At 37.4% G+C, this 25,128-nt stretch overlaps 1 protein-coding gene and 1 long non-coding RNA gene across 2 annotated transcripts; one reads left to right on the forward strand and one right to left on the reverse strand.

Moving 5' to 3' along the window:
- Window positions 1-1,008: 1,008 nt before the first annotated feature.
- LOC115600410 lies at window positions 1,009-5,467 on the reverse strand. Its single transcript, XR_003988942.1, has 3 exons — window positions 5,274-5,467; window positions 1,330-1,528; window positions 1,009-1,145 (listed from the first exon to the last, which is right to left on the reverse strand). It is a non-coding gene; the product is annotated as an uncharacterized LOC115600410 (long non-coding RNA).
- A 156-nt stretch (window positions 5,468-5,623) lies between these two features.
- On the forward strand, window positions 5,624-24,180 carry LOC103539603 (solute carrier organic anion transporter family member 1A2). Its single transcript, XM_008506114.2, has 15 exons — window positions 5,624-5,636; window positions 9,182-9,293; window positions 10,409-10,550; window positions 12,198-12,330; window positions 13,302-13,408; window positions 14,110-14,256; window positions 14,547-14,645; window positions 15,139-15,372; window positions 17,328-17,492; window positions 19,059-19,254; window positions 20,039-20,204; window positions 21,223-21,407; window positions 21,961-22,025; window positions 22,528-22,645; window positions 23,471-24,180. Exons 2-15 carry the CDS (start codon window positions 9,234-9,236, stop codon window positions 23,628-23,630), a joined length of 1,977 nt encoding a protein of 658 aa, XP_008504336.1. The 5' UTR covers window positions 5,624-5,636; window positions 9,182-9,233; the 3' UTR covers window positions 23,631-24,180.
- The last annotated feature ends 948 nt before the right edge of the window (window positions 24,181-25,128 follow it).

Here is a 25,128-nt window from a genome sequence, read left to right on the forward strand (position 1 = left end):
TTCTGTTGTCAGAGAGGGATGTATATGTCACGCAACTCAAACCTTACTGAACAAAAATAACTGGGGGATCCTGTGAAAATTTTCCATATTTTAAAAATGAAGTGCTTCTTAGAAAGCCATGCTCACTGGTAGATGCATAGCTACATTCCTGATTCCCAAAAGTTCTCCATCTTTGGAGCTTCTGTTTGGATGTTTCACACTTTTTGGGATTGAGTTGTTTTAGCAGAGGTCTCTCTGTGAAGTGTAGTATCACCTTTAAGCATTTTATGGTAAGCAGTACCTAGCCAGATGATATATCTGCACATAAAGCATATTATCACACATCAAAAAACTTGGGGACTTGATGGATAGTGAAAGTGAAATGCTATCAGGTTATATAAACCACTGATTGATGAATCATAGTTAATGTCATTTTTTTTTAGAAAAGACTCCAGAGAGACTTTAAAGCCTTTGAACTGCCAGTCAACCAACACTGCATTTGTTTCTTTAACTTTCCTTCCAGCATGTTCATGAGACAATATGCCTTGGTAGTGGAAAGCTGAGGACCTGAGCACACAACAAATCCCTTTGTTCTTTAAAGGGAGATACCCCAGAAGTATATCAGTATGTTGATGTTTTCAACTTTTTTTTTTTTTTTTACATGAATGATTTATTCTGAAAAGCTATTTTGACAATTGGAACATTTATGTTTTCTAACATTTAAAAATAAAAGCTTGTGTAACAGGACATCTTCCAGGCTTGTTGCAAAGTTTGCTAAGATTAAAGACTTCAGTGTCTTGATACAGTTTGTCATGAGGCTGGAAGGCATGAAGTTATTTTCCTAAAACAAAAGAAAAGCCTCCAAATTCATACAAGTTGAAATCAATGTACTACATTTCTTTCTTAAGAAAGAAACTGTTATGACAGTCCTGGTTGTTTAGATAAACAGTTATGAAAACAGATAACAATTAATGTGTTGCACTTAAGACAATGTTATCTGCAGTGTGAGGATCTGAATGCTTGCTATAAATGACTTTTTACTGTTCTTTTGTTACAGGGGAAAAAATGAGACGATGATGAGTTTAGGGGGATGCACAGAGTTGATGGCAGGTTCAAGCATGGAAGACATACTGGAATCTTCACCTCATCTGTAGCTGACATACACCCTGTTGAGGTGAGAGGAAAGGAAATCTTACTATGTAGTTAACCTGAATTCTGGCTCAAAATGAGCAGAAAGTCTCATGCCTCTTTATGTTTCTCTATATACAGGGATAAACACCCCCACCCCACTTTCTTTGTTAAATGCAGTTCTGTGCTTCCCTACCTGCCTTGCATAGGCCAAGCTCTTACCTTTTAGTCTTTTCATTGTACAGTGAGACCCTGTGACTCCTCACCAAGAAGAAAATCCTGTGTTATCCTGGTTAGAAATTCTCTCTGTGAGTCTCCACTTGACTGGCAGCTGCATGGTCATTCAACTATCACAGCTCTGCATGGCCATCAGTACTGCTGAGGGGTAAAATTTTAAGCTCCTGTGTGTCTCCTGATAAGCCTGTGGTACAGAAGCAGATTGCAGGAGATAAAGCTGAAGAAAAAGAAAGGTTTTAAATGTGGCTTGGATTGTGGGCCAGCTCTGAACTGGTAGGAGGAAATGACAGTGAACCTAATCTGGGTCATCACATCCTTATTGGGGTTGCCATGTCCTATGGGATGGGCAACTCATGATTGCTGTAGTGCTTAGTTCTGTGGAGACATGGCTCATATTTCCAGCTTTTCCCTAAGTAGTTGCATTTGTGATTGTTTACAAATACAGTTCTGGGAAAGAGCTACTTAGTCCACAGTGTTTCCAAAGCCATTTGTTGTATTGAGAGTGAGGCTGGAGGTCTTTTCTCTATCTGTGGTACATAACTCACGATAGCTAACATTCACACTAGGATAAATAATTGTATATTAACTCTACCTTTGTAACTGAGAACTTCCACAGATTTCCATAAGAACACCATTTAGCCATTTTAATTCCCTGTGAGCTTGCAAAAGGATCCTAATTTAAGACTGGGAGCTGCTGGATTAGAAGCTTTTTTGATCCTTGGGCAAGATGAGTAGATCTAGAATCACATAAGGTGAGATAACCAGAAGAGGTGTCACCTGACCTGATTTTTATCTAAAAGTTAGTTATCTAGACTAATCTAGCTTTCTAAACTTTCAGTTCAAAAGGAAGAAAGAAGCATCTCTAGAGACTCTTTCCTCCCACTTATTTTAGACAGCTGTCTTAAAATGGGATAAATTACTCTGGAAATATCTGACTCTCTCTAATACATGACATGAAACTCTATATGAGAATTTTCAACAAATCTGCTTGCTAACAATAGGGTATACCTCATTCTGCTTGACTCCTTCAAGGTATTTTCTTTATATTGAAGCACTGGAATGATTAGAGTGCCTCTCAAAAAAAAATCTATACAGACAGAAAAAAAGTACTTGTAGTCTCAGTTTTTCACATGGGGGGCTAATAACACAGTAAACAGTGAATATGGTTCAGATATGTCTGTTAGGAGAAATCCTATGAATAGGACAGAGATTCAATAATCCAAGACTTCACAGACTCTCTATAATGCTGTATTATCTGTGAATTATTCACAATAAAGAAAAATATTGGATTCCATAGACATTGAATTTTACATACATTTACTGAATGTTAAACTCGTGCATTTGTGAAAATATATTAATATTACATCACTACTCCATTTTTTTTGAGAGATATTTGTTTTGTACATGTTGCTGATCAGTGGCACGTGGATGGGAGTGGCTCCTTATTTTCATTCAGTACCCCAGTGCCATTGCAGAAGGCTGTTTGCTGAAAAAAAGCAGATTATAAAGGTCAAGATCTGCACAGTAAGCTCTTCCCAGTGGCACCTAAACACATCCAGAACCTGAAATTTCCTAGAAGTCACTAAAGATCCCAGGTATGGGTCTTATTTGTGAATTCCTTCAGGCATCTTGAGACCATGCAAGTAGGCTACAATTATCTACTTTAAGATAACATATATTTATCCTTAACATATATTATCCTTAAACTGTTTCCCCAATATCCTTGTGCTCACAAAAAGCCTGAAAAAAATTATAAAAGCTCCCCAGTACTTTCAAGCAGCTAAAAATTAAAAAAAAAAATATTTTCAGACTACTAATTCTGGCAAAACACTCTTTTCATAGGAAAGATATATTTTTTTATCTCTCTAAAAAACATTTTTTCTTCCTCCAAGACTGTAGAGCCAAGGGTATGTATACTAACTAGCCTTCATTTGTAAGCAGAAGTCTCTAAGACCCTTTCTCCATGAAGAAAAGATTTATATCATTCCAATAGGACTTCAGTCTCCTGGTGCTGCAGCAAAATAGAATACCAGAGAGGTTTGAATGCAGTCAGTCCTTGGGAAAACTCTTGTCTCTGTGTGTGTGTGTCTGTGAGTGCATGTATGTGAATGAAGAAATATGCCCTTGAAACATCTATTTCTTCATTTGACTTTTAAAGATAAACTCAGTTTATAACTTAAGTACATAGGTAAGTGAACATTTCCCATCTTCCCTCATCACCTGTTAGAAGGGAGTAGGGATGGCCACATGTAGTTAAGACATCACTATACTGAACACTATCTGTGTTCACTGTTATTTTTTCATTATGCTGTCTTCTGTGGACATAGAGCAGTATGTGGCAGAGCTCACACCACTGTCTTTATGCTTTCTTATTATTTTGTCAGAGGATTTTTAAATTTTCCAAAAGTGGCAATAGCTAGGTGAAGAAAATATGAAATCTTAGAAAACTCTCAAAATATCTTACCAGGAAATAATTTTTTTCCTTAGATTTAAAGGAAACCAAAAGTGGAAATGGATTTTCTATTGCTGCATAAACTATATGAGCAATATCCCAGTAGAGACAGCTATGAGTTGTGATTTAGAGACCATCATGAAGAAAAACCAAAAACCAGCACTATAGCTATTACAAAAAAGATATTTTCTGAGGAAAAAAGTAGTTTTTAACAAATGGGAAGCATGTTAGATTTTTACTTGAAAAGTTTTCTAGTATGTGAGAACTGAGGATACACACTCTCAGAAACTTACAGTTGTGGACTTTTATTATAAGGAATAGCAGGGGAAAATTTCTGTGGCCCTGAGCAGGCCAGGAACCACCAGTGGTCTGTGAGGGATCAGCAGGGAGTCTACAAAATATTTTTCAGTACCGTAGCAAATCTGTAAGTTAGTGAGAGAAAAACATATTGTGTAACAAAAATGCCAAATACTTTGCCTGTCTGTTATTTTCCACTCCCAGCAGCCTAGCCACGCAGTGTCTGTGTGATAGTCTGGGGAGATTTTTCAGAAAGGCTGGGTGCTTCCTGAGAAAGCTGGGAGACACTGCCTTGGAGGCTGTGCTTGAAGCCAGTATTTAATTAACTTGCATCTTACCTTCACCACACTTTTTAGACCTTACATTTACACTTTGTGTACATCAGTACTTATTCCTAAGAGAGAGAAACACAAGTGACATCAAGAGACTTAAAGGTCACAGATGAAACCTGCTGCAACACCAAGCACTTGAAGGTCTATCTACTGATTCTTAGATCCTCTGTCTACCTGATGTGATCAAAGTCATATAACTGCTTCTTGATGCAGTAGCTAGAACTATTTATGCTTGGTCAAACTACTCTGATTTTGTAAGGTCAGTAATCAGTAACCAGTGGCACCTCAGCCAGTTGGACAACCCCAGCAGCTATGTGACTGTGGGCAACTTTTTTACCTTTCAGTTTTGCATTCTGAGCCATCAACATTCAACAAAAGTCTCAAAGGGAAGGATGCTAGTGAATGTTTTAGAGTCTAATTATCAGGATCGTTGCCCCCTTCTAGAATTAACAACACCACAGCTATATAGTAGATAATTAAACTTGGATACTTGGAAAATAAATCCAGAAAAGCTGTCACACTGGGCAGAAACACTGAAGTCCAGAATCTAGGAATGTAAAGGAGAGTCATATTATGCCTCTGCTTCAGGAGTTGAGGTAATTTTCTCCACTTCTGATTCGGGCTGAGTTCTGCCCTCCAGTTGAGCCTCAGAGTGTTTTATACCAACTGGGATGGGCTACACTTTATCCAAATCATTCAAAGAGAGCAAGAAGAGGCCAATATTACGGTCTGCCCTGCTTTCCACCCACTAACTCGGGGCTTAAACACCCCCAGAAGATGTGAGAAACAGATTCATTTCCTTCTTCCTGTCTGAACTAATGTCACCCTTTGCAAGGACACCACCTCACCTGTAAATCTATGCAGTTATGTACACTCTTGAAGTTCTTTTCTTGCTTGTGAACACTCTCCAGACATCTTCAGTTGGCAGGGGTATCATAACTTCCTCCTCAGGCACCTGGCACTGCTGTAGCTCTTGGCCTTATTTGGTGGCAGGAGAAAGAGATGGACTTGAGATTTTTTCTAACAAAGATCTCAGCCCATATCTTTCACATCTGAGTGAGTACTCTAATATGCACAGCTTTTGAAACCATTTGGCAGACTCACAAATTCTGCAGTAAGTATACTTTGGTTAATTTTCAACAATTTAGAATAAAGGTCAAAGCTTAAGGGTAATGTTATCAGTCATTTCTTCTGAAAACCTTTTCAAAACTGTAAGTACCTAATTCTTTTGCCATGAGAATATTCTTCTTTGTCTCAATCTAACCTTAGTGTAATTGCTTTTGAGTAACAGTTTGAGCTGTATAAAACAAGTATTCAAAATACTTTTTGCAACTGGAAAAATAAATTAATTAAAAATACTGACACTATAATTGCCTCTGCTGGGTCACCTCGTGGTTTTTAATCCTGCTTGTAAACAAAACAAGGACTTACCAGTTTATTCATATGACTAAGCCAAGCCAAATGGAAGATGCACTTTACATTGAAAATAGAATGTTCTCTTGGGACGTAGGCAAGGGAATTAGCAGAATATGGCTTCTTATATGATTAAGTACAAATATTTATGGGATTTTGTTTGCTTTTTTATTGGTTAACTAAAGTGAAGAGTGGTTTAGAACTGTAAAATGCATTTATGTGTTTGTGTAGGACACACAGATCCAAACCCATGTCTCTCAATGCTAGCCTGCCTACTGTTGTCAGCCACACTGAATATTCCTCCTTTGATCCACACAGGATGCATCAGCTTTGTTTTTAAGCCAGCCTTGATCATACCAGGGTACATTAGCTGTACTTCAGGCACTGGCTTTGTAGCTGTAGCCCTGTACTAAAACTGCCCACTTTGTGTGGTTTAGCTCCTTGCACCCTGTGTAAAGTGATTTCCATCTACAATCAAGTCTTCTGGTTACTTTTCTGTCTTTCTGGTTGCCTTTGAAAATTGAATCCAGTAGTAGAGATGTCTGGAAGAGGCAACTGTGATATTGCTGCTAAATAACTTCTTAGTCTGCTGTAAATGTGTGCCAAACTTCTGATGAAGGAGTAAGATCCTGTAAGGATTTTATTGACTTCTTCCCCGAATTTTCAGTGGATGCTGGAGGCTTATGGGTAGGACTCAAGTGTAGGTGTTTTCCTGATAGCTCACTCAGAACCTGAGGGCAAACTTTTGCATAAATACGTATTTGCCACCTGGCCTGTCCAAACCCCTCAAGTAGTTTGGTGCAAAACTTAGTCACAACATGAATATCCTAGAAGCATAAGCTGTCTCTCCTCTTGCTGTTGGCTAAATGTATTTATGTTCACTAAAGGAGATAATTTCCTTACAGCTGTGTTGACCCTAGGAGGCCAGCTGTGTTAAGGGCTGGCCTGGGCTGCTTAGGTTAGGGCTTAAGAGGGCAGTTCCACAAATATTTGTGTGACATAAGACATCATTGATGCTCAGATGGGCAAGTTTTACACTCCATCCTTCCCTACTGTGTTTTCACCCCCTTGCTGCATTGCATTTCTGCTTGTTTAATGAATTAAAAAGCTTCTCAGAAGAGCTTGGAGAGCCCAAGAGTGGAAGAAATGCAAAGCAACAGGAATGCACAATGGAGAGCAGGGAGATGGGAGGATGGAGTGGGAACACTATTGCTTCATCTTTAGGCACCAAAATGGTAGTTTGCATTCTAACCTGCACTTAAAGTGTGGTGTAAATGCACCTGAGCTGAATTAAGCACTGACATCACTATGGTAATCTACTTTGTTGATGATCTGTGTTTGCTTCAGTTCCATTTGAACAGTGTGACCACAAAAATATTTTTAAGCTGGGGAAAGCAACCCCAAGAGCATAGCTGGAGATAATAATTCAGCCTTTTTTTGTTCTGTCTATTCAATTAATAATCTTAACAATATTCCCAGTAAAAATGCATTGAAATGTATTTTCTTTTCTACTATGGTTTCTGCTTTGAGGGAAGGTAAATAGTAAGTAAAGGCAAACATTGGCATTTTGTCATCTGTAGTTGTATTAGGGGCAGTGTGATGTAACTGATGACCTGAAAGAAACTTGTGCAGAGGTTGCTGGTTTCTTTTAGCTCCAGAAGAAAAAGCCTTTAACTAGCTAGCTGATGTTCCCTGTGCAAGTTACTGAAATGCAGAGTGGTGTAGTGAGGAACAGAATCCCATTGCCACTACTAGGAACTGAAAAAGACAGAGATAGGGGACTGTAATTTTTATTCTGCTGCTCACCCTTTGGCATTGCAGGTAGACTAAAGTCTGAATGAAGTAGTATAAAGGCCTAAATGATTCTCTGGGATCGAAATTTTTATGCCAAATTGTAAAGACAATGCAAAGCTGTGTTACCAAAGTTTTTTACTGGTGATTTCACATGGTTTAAGCATCTTTAAGCAAAGCAGAAATGAGAAATATTTATACATCATAGTTAAATGCCTGAGTTTCTGACCACCTACACTTAATTACTTCCAGAAATGTTATAATAATGCATTACACTACTTGACACTGAAAACTAGTAGGATGCTGTAGAAGAGTTAATGCCCAAGAGTTAGGAATCAAGTTATTTAAGATGCACATTTGTGAGGATTTGCATTGTTGTAGAAATTGGTGTTTGGAGAAGTTGAGTGTTGTAGAATGTGAAAAGCAATTCAGTCCTATTGGTGGGCTTGTCAAAGATAACTTGCTTTCCAGCCATGGCTCCATGCAGTGGAAAACGGAGGAGCAGGTGACACAGATCACACTTGGAAGGAGTATCTGAGATGAAAAAGAGGAAATGAACCTGTACCCATCCTGACTGTAAGGGAGGGCTCTGAGTTGCCTTGCTTTTCTTCATCTTACCCCATCAGGCTGAGTGGACTGCTTTGAATATGCCTTTGTGGCAATCCTTAGAGAGAATTCTTTGAACTGGTGTTCACCCACTTTAACTCATAATGCCAACCCTCAGATATGGAGGGGCCTTTACAGGGAAGTATATTCCAAATCCCTGGAATATACTGTTCCTTCTTTGAACCCATTTGAACCCAACTTTGGATTGTGGCCATCCAGCCAATTCCCTATCCATCGAATGTTTCATCCATCAAATCCATAAAATTCCAGATTAGAGAATCCCATGCAGGACAGTGTCAGACACTTTGCACAAGTCCAGGCAGATGATGTCTGTTACTCTTCCCTTGCCCACTGTTGCTGTGACCCCATTACAAAAATACCATCATTTACTATTAGTCTCCAAATTCAGTTTCTATTAAAATTAGGAGATTTACATTGATGCCAGGGGAGGAGAGGAAGGCTCAATAGAGCATGCTGAGCAAAACTAAATGTCCTTTTTGTGGCTAGGGAAGACAGGTTTAGTAAATAAAGATCATGGTACATGAGACAGGTGTACATGAGTCAAACATATAGCTCTTCATAGTCCTGTCGTGCACAGTGCTCAGTACCAAATGCTCATGAGGAAGACTGAAAAGGTGCATTACAAACAAATTAACTTTCCCTCAGAATGTCTCTTTTCTCAGTTCTTTAGTTATTGGTTGTAAGTTGCTGACAGCCTGCAATATTTGTTGATAAATAGCTTGCTGTTATATTGTTTGCATTCACATGTCAAATTTTCTTGATTACAACAAAGTTTGTAGGCTTGTAGTTTTTTTTGGAAACCAGTTTTTATTTATTTAGGCAAGACTGTAAAATGTCAAATATCTTGGAAAGAATCTGATTTTTTTCAAGCATGGGACAAAAACGTTTCTTTTTTTTTCATTTGTCTTTTTCAACACTGTAATAGGATCACTGGGCAGACTCAGAAACAGACACTGGGATCCACTGGAAAAGGCAACATGAAAGAAGCTGACAAACCACGTGCTGAGGACAAATTCTGCTGCATTTCAAAGCTGAAAGTACAGAAATATGTTATCAATTTTCTTTTTTTTTTTTTTTTATCAGCATGCATCTGTAATTTTCTGGCACTTAGAGTGGTTTGGTAGGCATTACAATCCCGACTAAATGAATGAATAAGTTCTGTTTCTTTCTTTACCCTTAAGGCGTTAAGCAGTGTCAAGCAAGTTTGTAAGAAATCACCTGTTGCTTTTTATATCCTGAACTTTAAACTCCGTAATGTGTTGGAAGCATGGTTGACTGCTCCTTTGAAGCTCCACCTCTGAATTGGTGTCATTCCCCCTAGTCTAGCATGTTTACCAGTACCTCTTAAATCTGTGAAGTGAGTATTGCCAGTTGTGACATGGCAATAAAAATTAGCTGATGGTGTACTCTGGACTATTCAAATTATAGAGAACCTCTAGAAAAGTTTGTAAGATATCTTGATTTTAATTGTGCTTCAAAGCTCAGATTCATTATTTATGCTTTTTATCATCTGTAGTAGATTTACAGAAAAATATTATTAAATTTATTTCATAAATACTCATTATTAAGAACCCTGAAGTTAAAAGGATTTGAATTCTACTGCATATATTCACATTTAATTTGATTTTCTGTCAGTTGCTACTGGGTTGGACAAACTATATACTACTTCTGTTTGAAATTACTTATTCAGGGCTCATGATTGCTACTGATCTAGGAAAACAGATACTCAATTAAGTAACTTGATCAAATAATGATCTTTCAGATGAGTGTGAAAGGTCTTTGCACCCCTGTCTGGCTGCAGACATCACACAGTCCTGCAGATGGCAGCCTTGCAGCAGACAAAGAGTGGGAGAAATTGTCTGCATCAGCCTTTGCTTGGGAAATGGGGCACAAGTTCTGAAGGCTGTTTTGGTTACTGGGAACACGTGAAGAACAAAATCTTTCTTAATTTTTTCTTTGTTTGTTTAGTTAAGCCATAACTGTGTGGAAAAGGATAGATGATGGGATTTGAACTTGTATTTACCCACATATCAGTGTATAAGGACTGTTCACTTGTTTTGTCTGGAAGCACATCTTTGGTGGGGAAAATAACCATGGAACATTCCTAAATATATAACTTCAAGTCTTTAATTAATTTTCCTTTCTTCCATAGGTATTTCTGCTGGCCTTATCACTTGCATTTCTTGGCAAAACAATGGCTGCTGCTTACATGAGCAGCATGTTCACACAGATAGAGAAACAATTTAATATTCCAGCTTCTCTGGTGGGGATCATTAATGGAAGCTTTGAAATTGGTAATCACTCATTTTAATATTTCTTACTCTTCGAAAATATAGTACATTAGCTGAGCATGTATTGCTGACTCTCATGCCTACAGCAGTCTGTCAGCTGTTTTAAGCGATGGTATTGACCACATCTATCCTACTCCTTCAGCTGGTACTTATGTCCTGGACACTAACAGGACAACTTTAATGAGGAAGTTTAGGATTAAAAGCTGGTTCAGCTAATTTCTGCACTATCTTAAGACATGACAGAACAACTAACAAAATAATAGAACTACTTTATGAGCTTTGTATTGCATCAACTAACAAGCCAGAAAAATGTTACAAACTTTGTTTGCATTTAAGGTCGTATTTAGTGTTTCACAGTTCTTTTAAACAGTGACTTCAAGGTTGTTTGGAATGGATCGTCATCTTGCTGAAACTCAATAATATTTCAAGATTTCATAACCATACCTGTACAACTGTAAAGCAAGTTTCCAGTTCTACCCTTATCGGCCCTTACCTTGCTATCAGTGAACTTTATGCCCAGTGACTCTTATATCTGCCTGTGCAAGATGAAACTTTTAACACTGTGCTGCTGCCTGCAAAGCAGCCTGAAGTGGCAGCTCAGAGTTATGATAGAGGAGGAATACCCCTACTTTTGATAAGGAGACTTTGATAAATATGAAATGCCAAGATTAGTGAAGTAGTATGTAAAAGGGTTATTATTTTAAATATATTATCATCTCATATGCAGTTTCTATCACAAGGTGTGGCATTCTTATCTCCATGGATGTAAAATCACTGTGATTAATCATATTAATACTTGAAATTAAGAGTCATTGTATGTGACAGATCTAGGAAACTTGTTAGGACCCTTTAAATGTACATTTCTGAGTGTCATTCAAGCCACTGGCTCAAAACAGTCCGTCTAGCAGTTATACATAAAAAAGATACTATGACACTCATCAAGGATGCTATCTGACAAAAAGAGCAGAAAATTAGTAGGTTTATTGCTACTAAATTGTTATTTTAATGCAACCTGATTCATGAAATGAAGCCTGAGTCTTTTCTGACTTACAAAGCAATATGAGTGTAGAAAATCAACTGATTCTGCAGTGAAAGCTGAAGAGAAGATAATGAAAATGTTTAGCCCATTTGTATCTTTAAATGGTAATAACTAGAAAAATCTGTAATTTTTATTCCTCTTAAACTATTAGTGAAATAAATATTAATCTACTATTAATTTTTTTTCACTGTATGTCATCTATGTTTATTCTTTTCCTTGCAAAAACACTTGGGTTCGTACTTCTGTATTTCCCCAGACGTTGGAAAACAGACTATTCTAGAAGAACAACTTCCTAAAGCATCTCATATTCTGCAATCCCTAGGCCTAGTCTCTATGTAAAGTAGTAGGAAATTATTTCTTTACATAGGTTCATCCAAAAATCCTTTTCACCACATTATCTTTTGCATTCTGCCTTCTATTACCATGTTCTTTTTTCCATGAAAAGATTACAGATAGGAGGGAGTTACTGCATCATCTAAGCAGCTCCTTGTTTAGTTACACTTTTTACAAGACATGAATTAACAGATGTTGAGCTAGCAAGGAATACTGTTGCACTGTAAAAGATAAAAGGATGCCTTGGTTTGTAAATTATGATGAGGTTCTCTTTGCAGGCAACTTGCTGCTGATAGCATTTGTGAGTTACTTTGGAGCAAAGCTTCACAGACCCAGAATAATTGCGTTGGGCTGCGTAGTTCTCTCATTTGGATGCCTTTTGATATCACTTCCTCATTTCCTTTTTGGAAGGTGAGAATTTTGCTCAGTTTACAGTGGTTTCTGTGATCCTCACTTGCCTTAATCCATAACTTCTCTTTCTTAAATGGTGTTGCTTATTGAGAAAGATATTTCTGAGCATGAGTGCAATATGATAACTGTAGAACAGCTTGTTTTGTTTTGCTTCTGAGTCAGTCATCACTTCCTTAGAGAGTCACCCCTCTTCTGGGCTCCTTCCCTTGCCTTTGTGTTGTCTTGCCTTGCTACTTTGCAACACTCTTCTGTGGACTTTCTGAAGAAACAGTGGCCTGTGATACCATAACATTACACTATTAGCTTTTATCTGCTTAGATGGGCGATACAAGATGATTTTTAACTATGTCTTTGGTCTGGACATGGATGATCATACCTGATTGCTGTGTTGGCAGGGCATTTACACACCATAATGATTCCTTAACCACTTTTTTCACTATGTTTTCTTGGTTTAACAAAATCATCATTTAGGCTTGTCTATATTTTAATCACTGGGATATCTTTTAAGAAGATCCTCTAATCTTGCTATGTCAAATGTGGTGTGGCTCTGGCACCACCTGGTTAGCGTGCAAAATATAAATATAAGTATAAATATAAATATACATATAAATATAAAGATAAATATACAAATATATGAATATATGAATATATAAATAGATAAATATATAGATATATAGATAGATATAAATATTAAAAGATTTCATTAGAATGTTCCATCAGCTATCTTGACAAGGTCATGTTTAGATGCTAGAGAACAGTCTGGGTAAAACTCTGTTTCAATTCCTAGCTACAGTTCCTTGCTTCCTAACCTGATTCATTCTTGAGACTTAGTTGAGTTTTGTTGTGGGTTTCCTTCGTCCTATAACTGCATGCTTCTCTTATAGATCTCTTCATTACTGAAATACAGATTTATGAAGCAGTTCTGTTGTATTTCTTCCTAACATTTACATGCTTTCCTTTGATTCAAACAGGTATCATATTGAAAGCAGTATTTCACCATCGGAGAATTTTTCAGTCATGCCTCTGTGCTTTGTTAACCAAAGCTTGTTCTCTTTACCTACAGAGGAACCATCAACAGGTATGGCTCTTTCTACTAATGATTTACTCTGTCTACTAATGATTTTTCCTCAGTTTTTATAGTTCTTAGGTAAATAGAGTTTTATTTTTTTAGTAATATTTCAGGGCCCTGGTTTTGCTCAGACATAAGAACTAGAAGTCAGGAAACTCTCTGGCCTTGTTTCCTTAGTCTGTGGCTCCAGAGCCCTAGCTTTTTCTCATGCAGTTTTCACAGAATCTGAACAGCTTGGTTAACATTCCTGTCAGGACACCTTGGGGAAATAGAGCAACAGGTTCTTCTTACATATTCCTCTTTTTGTCTTGAAATACTGTCATACTATGGGAAGGTGGGAAACATATTTGGAAAAGGGATTAAATGCATCAGGATTTTTTGGTTTTGTTTTTGTTTTACCACACAAGAAATAGAAGAATGAGAAACAGAGGTACAGAAAGGGCTGTAGAGCACAATTTAAATCCCATCCCTCTCCCTCACCTTATCCAACCACCTGGTAGTCCAACCACAGCATAACCCAGACTCTAGCAGTGCAACAGCTTCTTCCAGTTGCAGACCCTTTCAAGTATCATTGCCTGCTGATTTCCCTGTTTTACAGGACAGAGCTATCAAACAAAGCTTAAGCTGTTAGTCAAGTTTTTGTCGTCATCTCTATAATTTAATTAAATTTGAATGTAAACATTAATTCTGGCTTCTTATTTTATTCACAGAATGTAAAAAAGAGCCTGGGTCCTTGCTGTGGATATTTGTAATGGTTGGAAACATAGTGCGAGGAATGGGTGAGGCTCCCATTATGCCTTTAGGCATTTCATATTTGGAGGATTTTGCCAAAGCAGAGAATTCACCTTTCTACCAGGGTAAGTCTACCTTATCGTGATAACTGTCTCCAAACACACAGAAAAACAAGAGCATGAGAGGGTTATTATGAATCCCTGAAGTCCAATAAAAGAATGAGAGAAGACAGACATTACTGAGTTATCAAAATAATACTGTAGAACTTGCAATTTAACCAGTGATGAACTTATTGAAATTAAGCCATTTTTAGGCACAAAAATATATTCAGTTATCTGTCCTAAACACATATATGTGTTCTGAGAAAATAATTATGTCTGGGTTTGATTTAAATTTTCTCCTTTTCGTACTATAGGATGTCTACATACAGCAACTGTAGTTGGGCCTTTCCTTGGTTTCTTGCTGGCATCATTCTGTGCAGAACTGTTTGTTGATCTGGGATCAGTGGATGCAGGTAATGGATGTGTATATAAAACCTTACATATAAATCAGTAGACAGAATGGTGCATTTACCAACACTAAGAGATGTTTCTTTGTTAATATGAGGTGTCTTCATTTTACCTGAGTTTGCTTATGCTACTTTTAGAATGGAAAATCTGTATCTGATATCCAGTTCTATAAAAGCCCTGCATTCACACATACACAAATAAATTTGTGCATAAATTATTTGATAACAGTTTTGTTATCTGACTTGACACAGGAAAGAGCTAAAATTGATTTAATACAAGACATTGAATTTGCCAGAAAATTACCAACATTAGAAAACGAGACCGTTATCTTTCATCAACCTTATTTCATGAATCTTTGAAATACTTTTAATTTATAACATTTCAGAGATGATGAGGAAAACATGCAGTAACAGAAAATATTTCTGAACTAGATATAAGATGTGTGGTGTTTGTTTTTGTGTTGTGATTTTTTTTAGTTGATTTTTTTTTTTTTTTTAGAGGATGTAACTATTGCAATTACTGATGCCCGTTGGGTTGGAGCATGGTGGCTGGGCATTTTGATTTGTGCATCAGTGAATCTTCTAGCAGGAATACCTTTTTGGTTTTTGCCTAAGTCACTTGTGAAGGAAGGAGAAACCAATGAACCTGAGGAGATGAATGAAAAAAGTGCAATACAATTGCAAGAAAATGATAAAAATGAAGCCAAACAATCCATGTATGAAATTGCTAAAGGCAAGTTGTATTGAATTTTATTTCTTTCTTAAATGAGTCCTTAAGTTGTGAACCATGTCTGTGTATTTTGACAAGTAAAGATGGGCCCAAGGTACAAAATGCATATTCTGTTTTTCATCTCTCTATAGTACAAGGAATTTGCACAGGGATTTAGAAAGTCTCCTTGCAGAAGAAGAAATCTAATTTCATAGGTCCAAGATCTGAATTTACTGCTTTCTCCTCCCACATTTCAGGTATACATAGAGATGGAACTTTTCTTTCTAGTAGCAGATTAATGCACTGAAATCCAATTAAGAATATTACACTTCAGTGATCTGAGGACAAGTTGCAGATATTAGTTGCTTGTACTCCACATTCACTGTGCAGAAAAGCAGAAAACCAACACAAGTCTTGTGCAGTTCTGGAGTCCAACTTAAAGCCTTGAAAGGGAGTTGACAGGTGCTTGAGTGTCTCATATGCATTAAATGGTTGTAGTCCGAGGATCTATTTGAATTACATTCATTCATGTCACCAGAACATGTTCAGACAGCTTTTTAATATAACCCAGGACTTCAAGTTGAAAATTTAAGTATTTATATTTAAAAATTAATCTCTTCCTCAGAAAGTTCTGATTATAAACTGCATGGCATTTATAAATAATAGAGCCTATTTATAGTGTTTTGGATATTTTGCTTGTTTTTGTAAGATACTTGCACACTTCTGAAAGTTACCTGTGCTTTAATGAAGCATGGTCAGTGTTTTACAGACTTTTATGTTTCTCTGCAGTTTTTTGACAGTAGTTCAGCATGCTAATTGATAGAGAAGAGATTATGTTGAGGTGGTCTGGGCTAAGCAAGTAAGCTTTGGCCTGTGTGTCATCATTTTGGACCAGCAGGTACCAGCCAGGCCTCTGCTCACTCACCCTCCATGCTCGCTGTAGGATAGGGGGGGGGGAATCCACCTAAAGCTTCCTTAATGGAGACAGGGACAGGGAGGTTTTTCAGTCCCCAGTTATGGTATGGACAAAAAAAAAACAACCAAAAAACATGACCAGATCTTAATACCTTCACCACCCTCATTCCCTCCCCTCTTCCCAGGCCTGGATTGCTTCATTCCTGCCTCCCTCTCAGCAACACACGGGGATGGGGAGTGGGATTTAGGGTCAGTTCCCCATGTGTGTTTCTGCTGCTCTTTCCTCCTCAGGAGAGCTCTTCAGGGAGAACCCTTCACAGCTTTCCCCCCTCTCCAATGCAGGGTCCCTCTCACGGGAGAGTCCTTCAGGAACCCCTCTGACACGAGTCCCTCCCACAGGTGCAGTCCCTCAGGAACTGCTCCAGCCCGGGCTGCGCACAGAGTCACGGATGCTGCAGGAGCAGTCACCTCCCCTGGCACCGGGTCCTTCACAGCTGCAGATCCACACCCATCCCTCTCTGCAGTCCTGCTCAGGCTGCTGCTTCACATCTGTCCACCTGTGACACTTCAGGGGCTACAAATCCACATTTATCCAGCCGTGGTCCTTCAGGGACTGCTCCATTGTGTTCCTCCATGGGCTGCAGGGGCACAGCTGCCATCTCGTCATGGTCTGTGGGGAAATCTCTGCTTGGGCTCCTTTCCCCCTCCTTCCTCACTGACCTTGGTGTCTTTGGTCTGGCATTGCTTTCTCCTCCCCCTTTCCTCTCCTCTGCAGGTCTTTTTAAAATATTTGTTCAGTTTTGTTTTCCTTTCCTTGATTATCTTACTCGCAGAGGTGCATCCAGCTTCTCACAGGAGCCACTCCTGTGTCCCCATCCCCCCTTGCTGCTAAAACACCACTGAACCAAACCAAGACACTGTGGTATCTAGCAAAGCACAAGAATTAACCTGGGTCCAGTTAAGGATCATTTCTGTTTCCTTCTCCCCACCTCAGCTACACTGAACAATGGGTGATTCATTTCATAAAGCACCACACTAACTTTTTTTACATTATTTCATTCCAGATTTCATCCCATTCCTCAAGGGTCTGTTTCACAATCCAGTTTATATGTTATTTATATGCATAACCATATTACAGTTCAGTGCCTTTGATGGCATGATATATTTCATGCCCAAATATTTGGAACAGCAGTTTGGAAAATCTGCATCGGATGCCATCTTCTTAATTGGTATGTTTGCATTTTGCTTGGCTTGTATTCTACCAAGAAGTGATGTCTCTATGCAAATTCTATGTTTTTATAAAGTTGTTTATTCATGTGTACATGTATACATGTACATACTACAGTCAAATGAGAGATTACACACTACAAAGCATTTCTAAATATTGCATTTTGTTTTAATTTCTTCTCCTGCTTTTATACGCAGAATTTAATAATCTCCTTCCTATCTTCTGAATTGGCCCAGAAAGTTCAGCTGCTGAAAAACTTGAATTGATTGCAAATTAGCATATCAATTTTGATACGAGAGAGTGGGACCAATTATCTTGATTATATTATCTTGATTAAAAAATGTATTATAAAGTAGAGGGTAGATTCATGTTTGTGAAAATTACATCATCAGAAGACATAAATGGTTTCAACTTATGCACAGCTAAAATTGCCAGTGATCTTCAGCACATTCCATCATCTCTGCTCCTCAATTATTTGGCTTGGACCTTTTGAAAGCCTCAGGTTCTCTTTCATATGCAGAACTCCATGGAAGAAAAGCACTGACCATATAGCTGTCCTTTTTTGTCTCTTATTTATCAGCTTGTCTTTTTTTTTTTTTTTTTTTTTTTTTTTTTTTTTATGAGTGATGACAAGAAGATATCATACATTCAGAAATGGTGATGGCAAAGTACTTGTAGCACAAAGCAAACATCCTTATACTGCAGGAGCCTTTTTATGGTTCCACTTCATTATGTCTTAAATTCTCAGTTCCTTTGTTTAACTGCAGTGATTTAATTAGGCTACAATTTATCTATTCATTATGGAAGAAACATCTAATGTACATTTTTATCCATACTTCTGTTCCTTAACTCAGTGCTCATCTTTCACAGTAGCTGCACAATTTGCATTTAAACCTGGCACACAATCTCCCAGACCTCATAGACATAACTATTGCCCTCTATTACCAGTGTTTTGAAGCACCCAAAGGCATGTTACTATCACCTTATCTGTGTTGCACTGCTATTGAATTGCTGCTTTGTTCTTCAGACAGGTACTTCCTAAATGTCTTTCAGTCAGTCTTTGCTTCCTTTTAAGTACCAAACAGCGAAGAAGTGTGAAAGAATGTTCTGATATCTCACATTAAAACTGAAAGCCTATTACTCCTTTCAGTGATGCACCAAGATGTGCTCATGAGCTCCACTATCTTGTTTCACTGTTGAGTTAGTGTCTCAGCTATGGAGGCTGTATTGAAATTCTGCCTTTTATTATTATTTTTTTAATTTTATTTTTATTTTTTGCATTGTGTTGGTGTGTTTGAACTAGATTGCAACACTAGGTGGCAATTTTTCAATTAATCCTTTCAGTCTTACACTCTAGCCTTACACTTTTGCAGCCATTCCCAACTGTGGCTGACTTTGGCAGAGCCTTTGGGTATGCAAGGGAACAAGTAGAGACCCATTTCTGTCTGTAGTTAAGTTACTCAGTCAAAAGCACTACAGGAGTCTTTGCCAAAAATTGTCTTCCTTTATGGGTATCTTTGGTTGTCTCTTTCTTATTTTAACATGGAAGTTTCACTTGTTTAAATAGGTGTTTACAACTTACCAGTTGTGTGCGTTGGGTATTTTTTTGGAGGCTTATTCATGAAGAAATTCAAGATAAATATCTATCAGGCTGCCAACATAGCATTTTTCGTATCTTTACTGGAATACCTTCTCTACTTTGCTGCCTACTGGACTGTCTGTGACACTTCACCAGTTGCTGGCCTAACAGTTTCCTATGAAGGGTATGTTCACTCAGAAATAAGAGGACTTGAATTTTAAGACACTGGAATGACTTTTTTTTTTTTTTTTTTTTTTTTTTTTTTTTTTTTTTTTTGTCAAGAATCAGCCAGGGACTTCATAGTTTTGCAAGGTTTTAGTTTCTCATCTAAATTCTCAAGGCTTTTTACCTTAATGAGACAATAGGTCTGAGTTCTTATTCCCGGTTTTAAACTACTAAGTGCATTAAAAAAGATAACCATGTTGAGACTTGTGCAGTTGCATGTCCACATTAATTCTTTTACTAATATAAATATACATTCAAGTCATGTAACTTCGGGTAAAAATAGGAAGTTGATCAAATTAGAAATACATGAATGGAATTTCAGAATTTCACAGGGCCAAAACCTTTTTTTTTTTTTGATCTTACACTGGTTTACTGTAATTTGGCAGCTTTCAGGATGTCAGAAGACATTTTATCTGCAGTTTCCTGATTTGAAACCTGCCATTAATCACAGGGAGGGGCTGTGTGTCTGTAAAATGCACATGAAATGTTTATAGGCAGTTAAGAAAATACATGGCATAAATAAGGAAAATTCTGTACTGTATACATACCTATTTATGAATTGCTAGTATGATTGAAATGTAATATCCTATGGAAAGATAGTAAGACATTGCTTCAGGAAAGGTGCATGTAGGATTATATCCAGGGTCAACACTTGAGCTAGAATAGAATTTAACCATTACCAAGGTTTGCTGTAGGTGTTTCATCACTGACATATTTATTCATCTCCTAAATGTATTTCATAGAATAGAACAAGTTTCATATGGAGAAAATACTCTTCTGGCTGACTGCAACAAGGATTGTGATTGCCATCTAAAAGTATGGGACCCTGTTTGTGGGAACAATGGAATCACTTATGTGTCACCTTGTCTTGCTGGGTGTAAAGCCTCAAGAGGAACTGGAAAAAGTGTGGTAAAGCATACTTTTTTTTTTTTTTTTTGTGCTGCAACTATGAAATATAATAGATGAGAATTAACCATTTCAATATAGGGTGGGAAATTTCCACACATGTACATTTATCGGACATTTAGACGTGATGGAGTCAGATGAATGCCTTGAGTGACAACAGAAATTCCAAACTGAATTAGAAACTTGGTTTGCTTTATTTAAAGAATAATAATGAAGAAACCTAATTTTCCTCTGATAAATGAAGGCATCTTAAATGCTCAAAGTGGAATGAAGAATTATTCTCAAGGTATTGCCAGTTGGAAAGCTGATAGCACAAAAACATTTCATCCAAAATGAAATTTTATAGCATGGAGTTAATATTATCTTTTACCCTGGAGATTTGAACAAATAACCTGGTGTTAGAGAACTTTTATTGTCTTAATTAATAGTACATTTTCTAGTTTTAAAAATAAAGTTCTATTTAGACTGGATATAAGCAAAAATAATGAGGTTTTGAGAAGTATTTTATGGTAATAAGGGCCACATATTGATGCCCTTGCTCACCTTGGCTGGCACTGGAGATCCCTGACTCTGGCAGTAGTCTCAATGATTTCAGTAGAGTGTTTCAGTGAGAATATTGCAACACAGGCTCAATCAAACATCTCTGGCTTCTTCTGGCATATGAGAAACCACACACTAGGCTCATGAAAAAGAGAGTTGGGTCTCTTGGCACTGGAAGGACCACATAACCAGGCTGCACTGGGGAATATGAGGGCTCTCCTGATCATGGTCACCTTGAGGAATCGCAGTCCCTGCTGCCTCAGAGGACCACTACTCCCTCTGGCTCTCTATACCCATATGTTTTGTACAGATGATGGCTGAACTTGTGCCTGGCAGACTGGGAAGAACTGTAACATACTCAAGTTAACACCTGTAACATACTCAGGTGCAGCACAGAGGGAGCTAGGTGCCAGTGGTGAGAGTTTCACATTTGGTCTGTGAGTTTTGATAAGTCTGTGTGATCAAAATACTCTTTTGACAGGTATTTGAAAACTGCACCTGTGTTGCAGCCTCAGGGTTTTCACCTCAAAATGCCTCTGCAATTCTGGGCCAGTGTGATGGAGATAAAAACTGTGGCAAGATGCTTCATTATTTTTTAATATTGTCATTAGTCTGCAGCTTCATTTTTTCTTTAGCTGCCATGCCTGGGTACATGGTCCTCATAAGGTACAGTAAAATATCCTTATCTTAATAAATCTACTGGAATTTTTATTCTCAGGTTTAATTCCCTCTGGAAATAAAAGTGTGTTAATTTATGGATGGAGGGAGGAAGAACAGAAGGATCTAATGTAATTTTTGTATTGTATTAAAGTTTAGTATTATGTCAGCTTTATAACCTGTTGTTGCTTCTGGCTATCAGCAGAATTCTTGAATTCTACTCTGAATTCTTGTAGGACTACTGAGTCAGTTTACTGAGATATTGAGAGTTGTGTGATACCCATGTGGTTATTGATCACATCAGCATGATATTGATTAAGGCACAATTACTTTGCACTTACCCCTGGCCTCAGTTCAACTGGATGATAGTAGGACAATAGCTTTTCCTTTTGTGATTTGGCAGTCCTAGATTAGGAACTGATAATGTACTCTTTCAACCAGTGCTCTAATTAGAATGGTTTTGGCCTAATATGATAAAGAGTTTGATTTAAAAAAAAAGCAACAACAAAAAAACCCAGACGTAAACTGTGTTTAATTGCTGTACAATATAATTATTATGCAGGTCTCTAAAGCCTGAAGAAAAGTCATTTGGAATGGGTATCCATGAGCTATCTTCAAGAGTATTTGGTAAGAAAAGCTCTACCACGCTTTAGAAGCATGGTTAGGTGTGATGTAGAGTTAGATAAGGATCACAACAGGGATCAGGAAGACTTTGGGCTTTTTTACACATCTAGGAAGCATGGTGAATTAGAGCAGCTTTCAGTTTGCATTCATCTGTATTGAATCGTGGGGTAGCTACATCTGCTGCTCATCTAAAAGCTGGTTTACATTCCTTCACTCTTGTATGTTCATTAAACACAACACTTACTGATGAGAGATAATGTTGATTTTTGAATAGGAATCACAGTCCATATTGTAGCATGTATATATTGTTAAACAGGCAACAGGAAAGAATCTTTGGTGGAGAATAGGTGGTAAAGGAAGAATAACAAAAAATACAGAGAATGTGGTTTATGCTGGAAGAGGACAGGATAGATGGAATAGGTGAGAAAAAGACAAGGTTCTCTGGTATATCTGCTAATTAGAAGAAATATGTTATTTACAAAACTGTTGCTAATGTTCTTTTTAGCTGGAATTCCATCTCCCATTTTTTTTGGAGCTTTGATAGATACTACTTGCTTGAAGTGGGGTACTGTGACTTGTGGTAGAGAAGGAGCATGTAGGATGTATGACATTGTCACATACAGGTATAATTTCTGTTTTATTTTCATTTCTCCTTCCCACTGTATTATTACATGAATAGAGATCTAAGTTTATGCTCTGTGCCTTTTCCTAGTAAACAAACATCTCTTGTGTTTGAAATTTGACACAACACTTCTTTGGCATTGGATTTACTTTTTAACTGCAACCTTTGCCACAGAAATTGGAATACCCTTTGAGAAGAAATGTTCTGGTGCCATAATTACAGTCACTAATGGTCATTCATAAGAGCAGACCTTAAAGCATAGAAAAAGAAAAATAAATTAAAAGCAGTAAGTCCTTGTGGGAAAAATGTTTAATGGTTGACTATGCAAAAATAGATAAGAAATTTATAGAGAAGATACAGTTGCCAAATTGGCCCAGGATTATATACTCTATGATTTTATAGTCGTTCAGGGAGCACTGTGGGATTTTTGAAGAAAAGTCTTATTGAACCAGTGGCCTCAGACTTATTCCTTTAATACTGTGTTGAGGTTGCTTTGGAAAAAGGATGCTAGCTCATGAATACCATGAAGTTTTACTCAGGTGGCCTGAGCTGCTCTTTTCAGGAATCTCTTTCCCTGTAGAGAAAGTCATAAGGATAATAGGTGGCAAATGTCACTGCAAAACTTGTTGCCTGAAGCTGGGCAATGTAAAGAGATGTTTTGCTGACACTGGCATAATCTGTGATTTCATATCGATTCATTATCTATGAGATCCAAGGGGATACCCTTCAGAATGCCTGGGCAGTTGTTGCAAAACAGTGGATGCTGAATAGTTTTGCTGTTTTTCCATGAATGCATATAATTAATGAAGCTCCTCCTTTATTTCAGGTGGCTTTATCTTGGCCTGCCAGCACTATTACGTGGAGTGTCCTATATCCCAGGTGCACTAGTTCTCCTTATTTTAAAGAAAAAACTTAAAACTGAAAGCCAAGTCTTATTAAATGCACCAGTAGAAATGCAGAATAAAGAACAAGAAGCACTGAAATAGCATTTCAAAGCAGGACATACTGTGGAAAAAAGCTTGCCATGTAAATTTTGGATATATTATTGTGAAAGATTTCATACTTTAACTAGTGAACACTTGGAGAGATAAATAGAACTACACATATTGAATCCAAATTATATTTTTAAAGTATCAGCTAATAAAGAGAAATTAGAGGAAAATATATTTTGGTGAAAAAGAACAAGGAGTAGAAAAAGAAAAATTTGTGAAATGCTAGGTTTTAAGTTGCCTGAGCAAAGCCTGTGAAGCAGAAACATACTTTCAGTTCTGGTTTCACTGAACATAGTGAGAGTTTTGAAACTGAACTCCAGTGATGCCAGATTTCATCCTGGAATTTTCCAGCAACTTCTGCCAAAGCCTCTCTTAATGGCTATAGAGAGGATATGCAGTTCATTTGGGCCTGAGTTTTCCATATTTATTTTTACTTATGCTGTTAATCCTTTTAGGCAGGATCTGTTTATTACTAATCAAGGTGTTTGTGGTCAATATGTTGGGAATCTGACATGGTCTGGATGTTTTGGTAATAACAAATAAATAAATAAAAAGCTTAATTTTTTAAAAAAATGCATGTTTATTGTGATGTTTTAACATTTTGATAGATTATGGACAAGGAGAAATTATCAGGATTTGTTACTTCAGTCGCGAGAGTAACCCACACAAGATAGAATGATACTTATGAGTATTTTTTACCATCTTATTGCTATCTGCTGAATCCTATACCTTCTAATACCTTATCAAATTATTCTTTGAATGGTTCATAACTGTAGCCATCAATATGCTTTTCCTAGTTTTAGTCCAATTTTTATTTCTTTCAGATGTGATACTACAATGAATGTATATATTTGGGGTTGACTGACAGCTGTTGCCCTGTGATGTCTTAAAAATCTCAGGAAAAGACCCTTCTGATAGGGTTTATCTCACCTAAGGTGTGCATTTGGTTGAGTTTAGAGCATCCAAATTGAAAATGCCTCATATTTATCACCAGTGTAGAGGATCCTTAGGACCTTCTGCTACTCAGGTGGCCATTCAGTAACTTCTCAAGTCCTTTTATTACAGCTGTTGAAAATTAAAAAAACCTTTCCTGGTTAGTACTGCTTCCTTCATAAGGCATGAAGGCTGCTTCTGGAACTTTAGAAACTTGCACCTGTTTCCTACCCATTCAATGTATGACACAGACTAACTCTCATTTTGTCCACCTGGGACCTTATGTATCCTCTGAAAAATGGGAAGGATGTTTATCCAAAGTAGTTATGTTAGTTAAGTTATATTCCATTTTACTTTAAGTGTCTCGTTAACATCATCTGTGTATGTACTTGGAATTGCCTACTGCCCTTGTGGAATCAACTGCAAAATTTCTATATTTTATGCAGAGCAGCTCCAGAATTTAAAGTTTTTTCCAATATAGAAGGTCCTTACTATTAATTCTTCTGAAATGATGCATTACAGGCACTTCCTCTCTTTCCATCAGATAATAGAGCTGAAC

This window comes from Calypte anna, chromosome 1 (assembly GCF_003957555.1).
Source record: "Calypte anna isolate BGI_N300 chromosome 1, bCalAnn1_v1.p, whole genome shotgun sequence".
Taxonomy (NCBI): domain Eukaryota; kingdom Metazoa; phylum Chordata; class Aves; order Apodiformes; family Trochilidae; genus Calypte; species Calypte anna.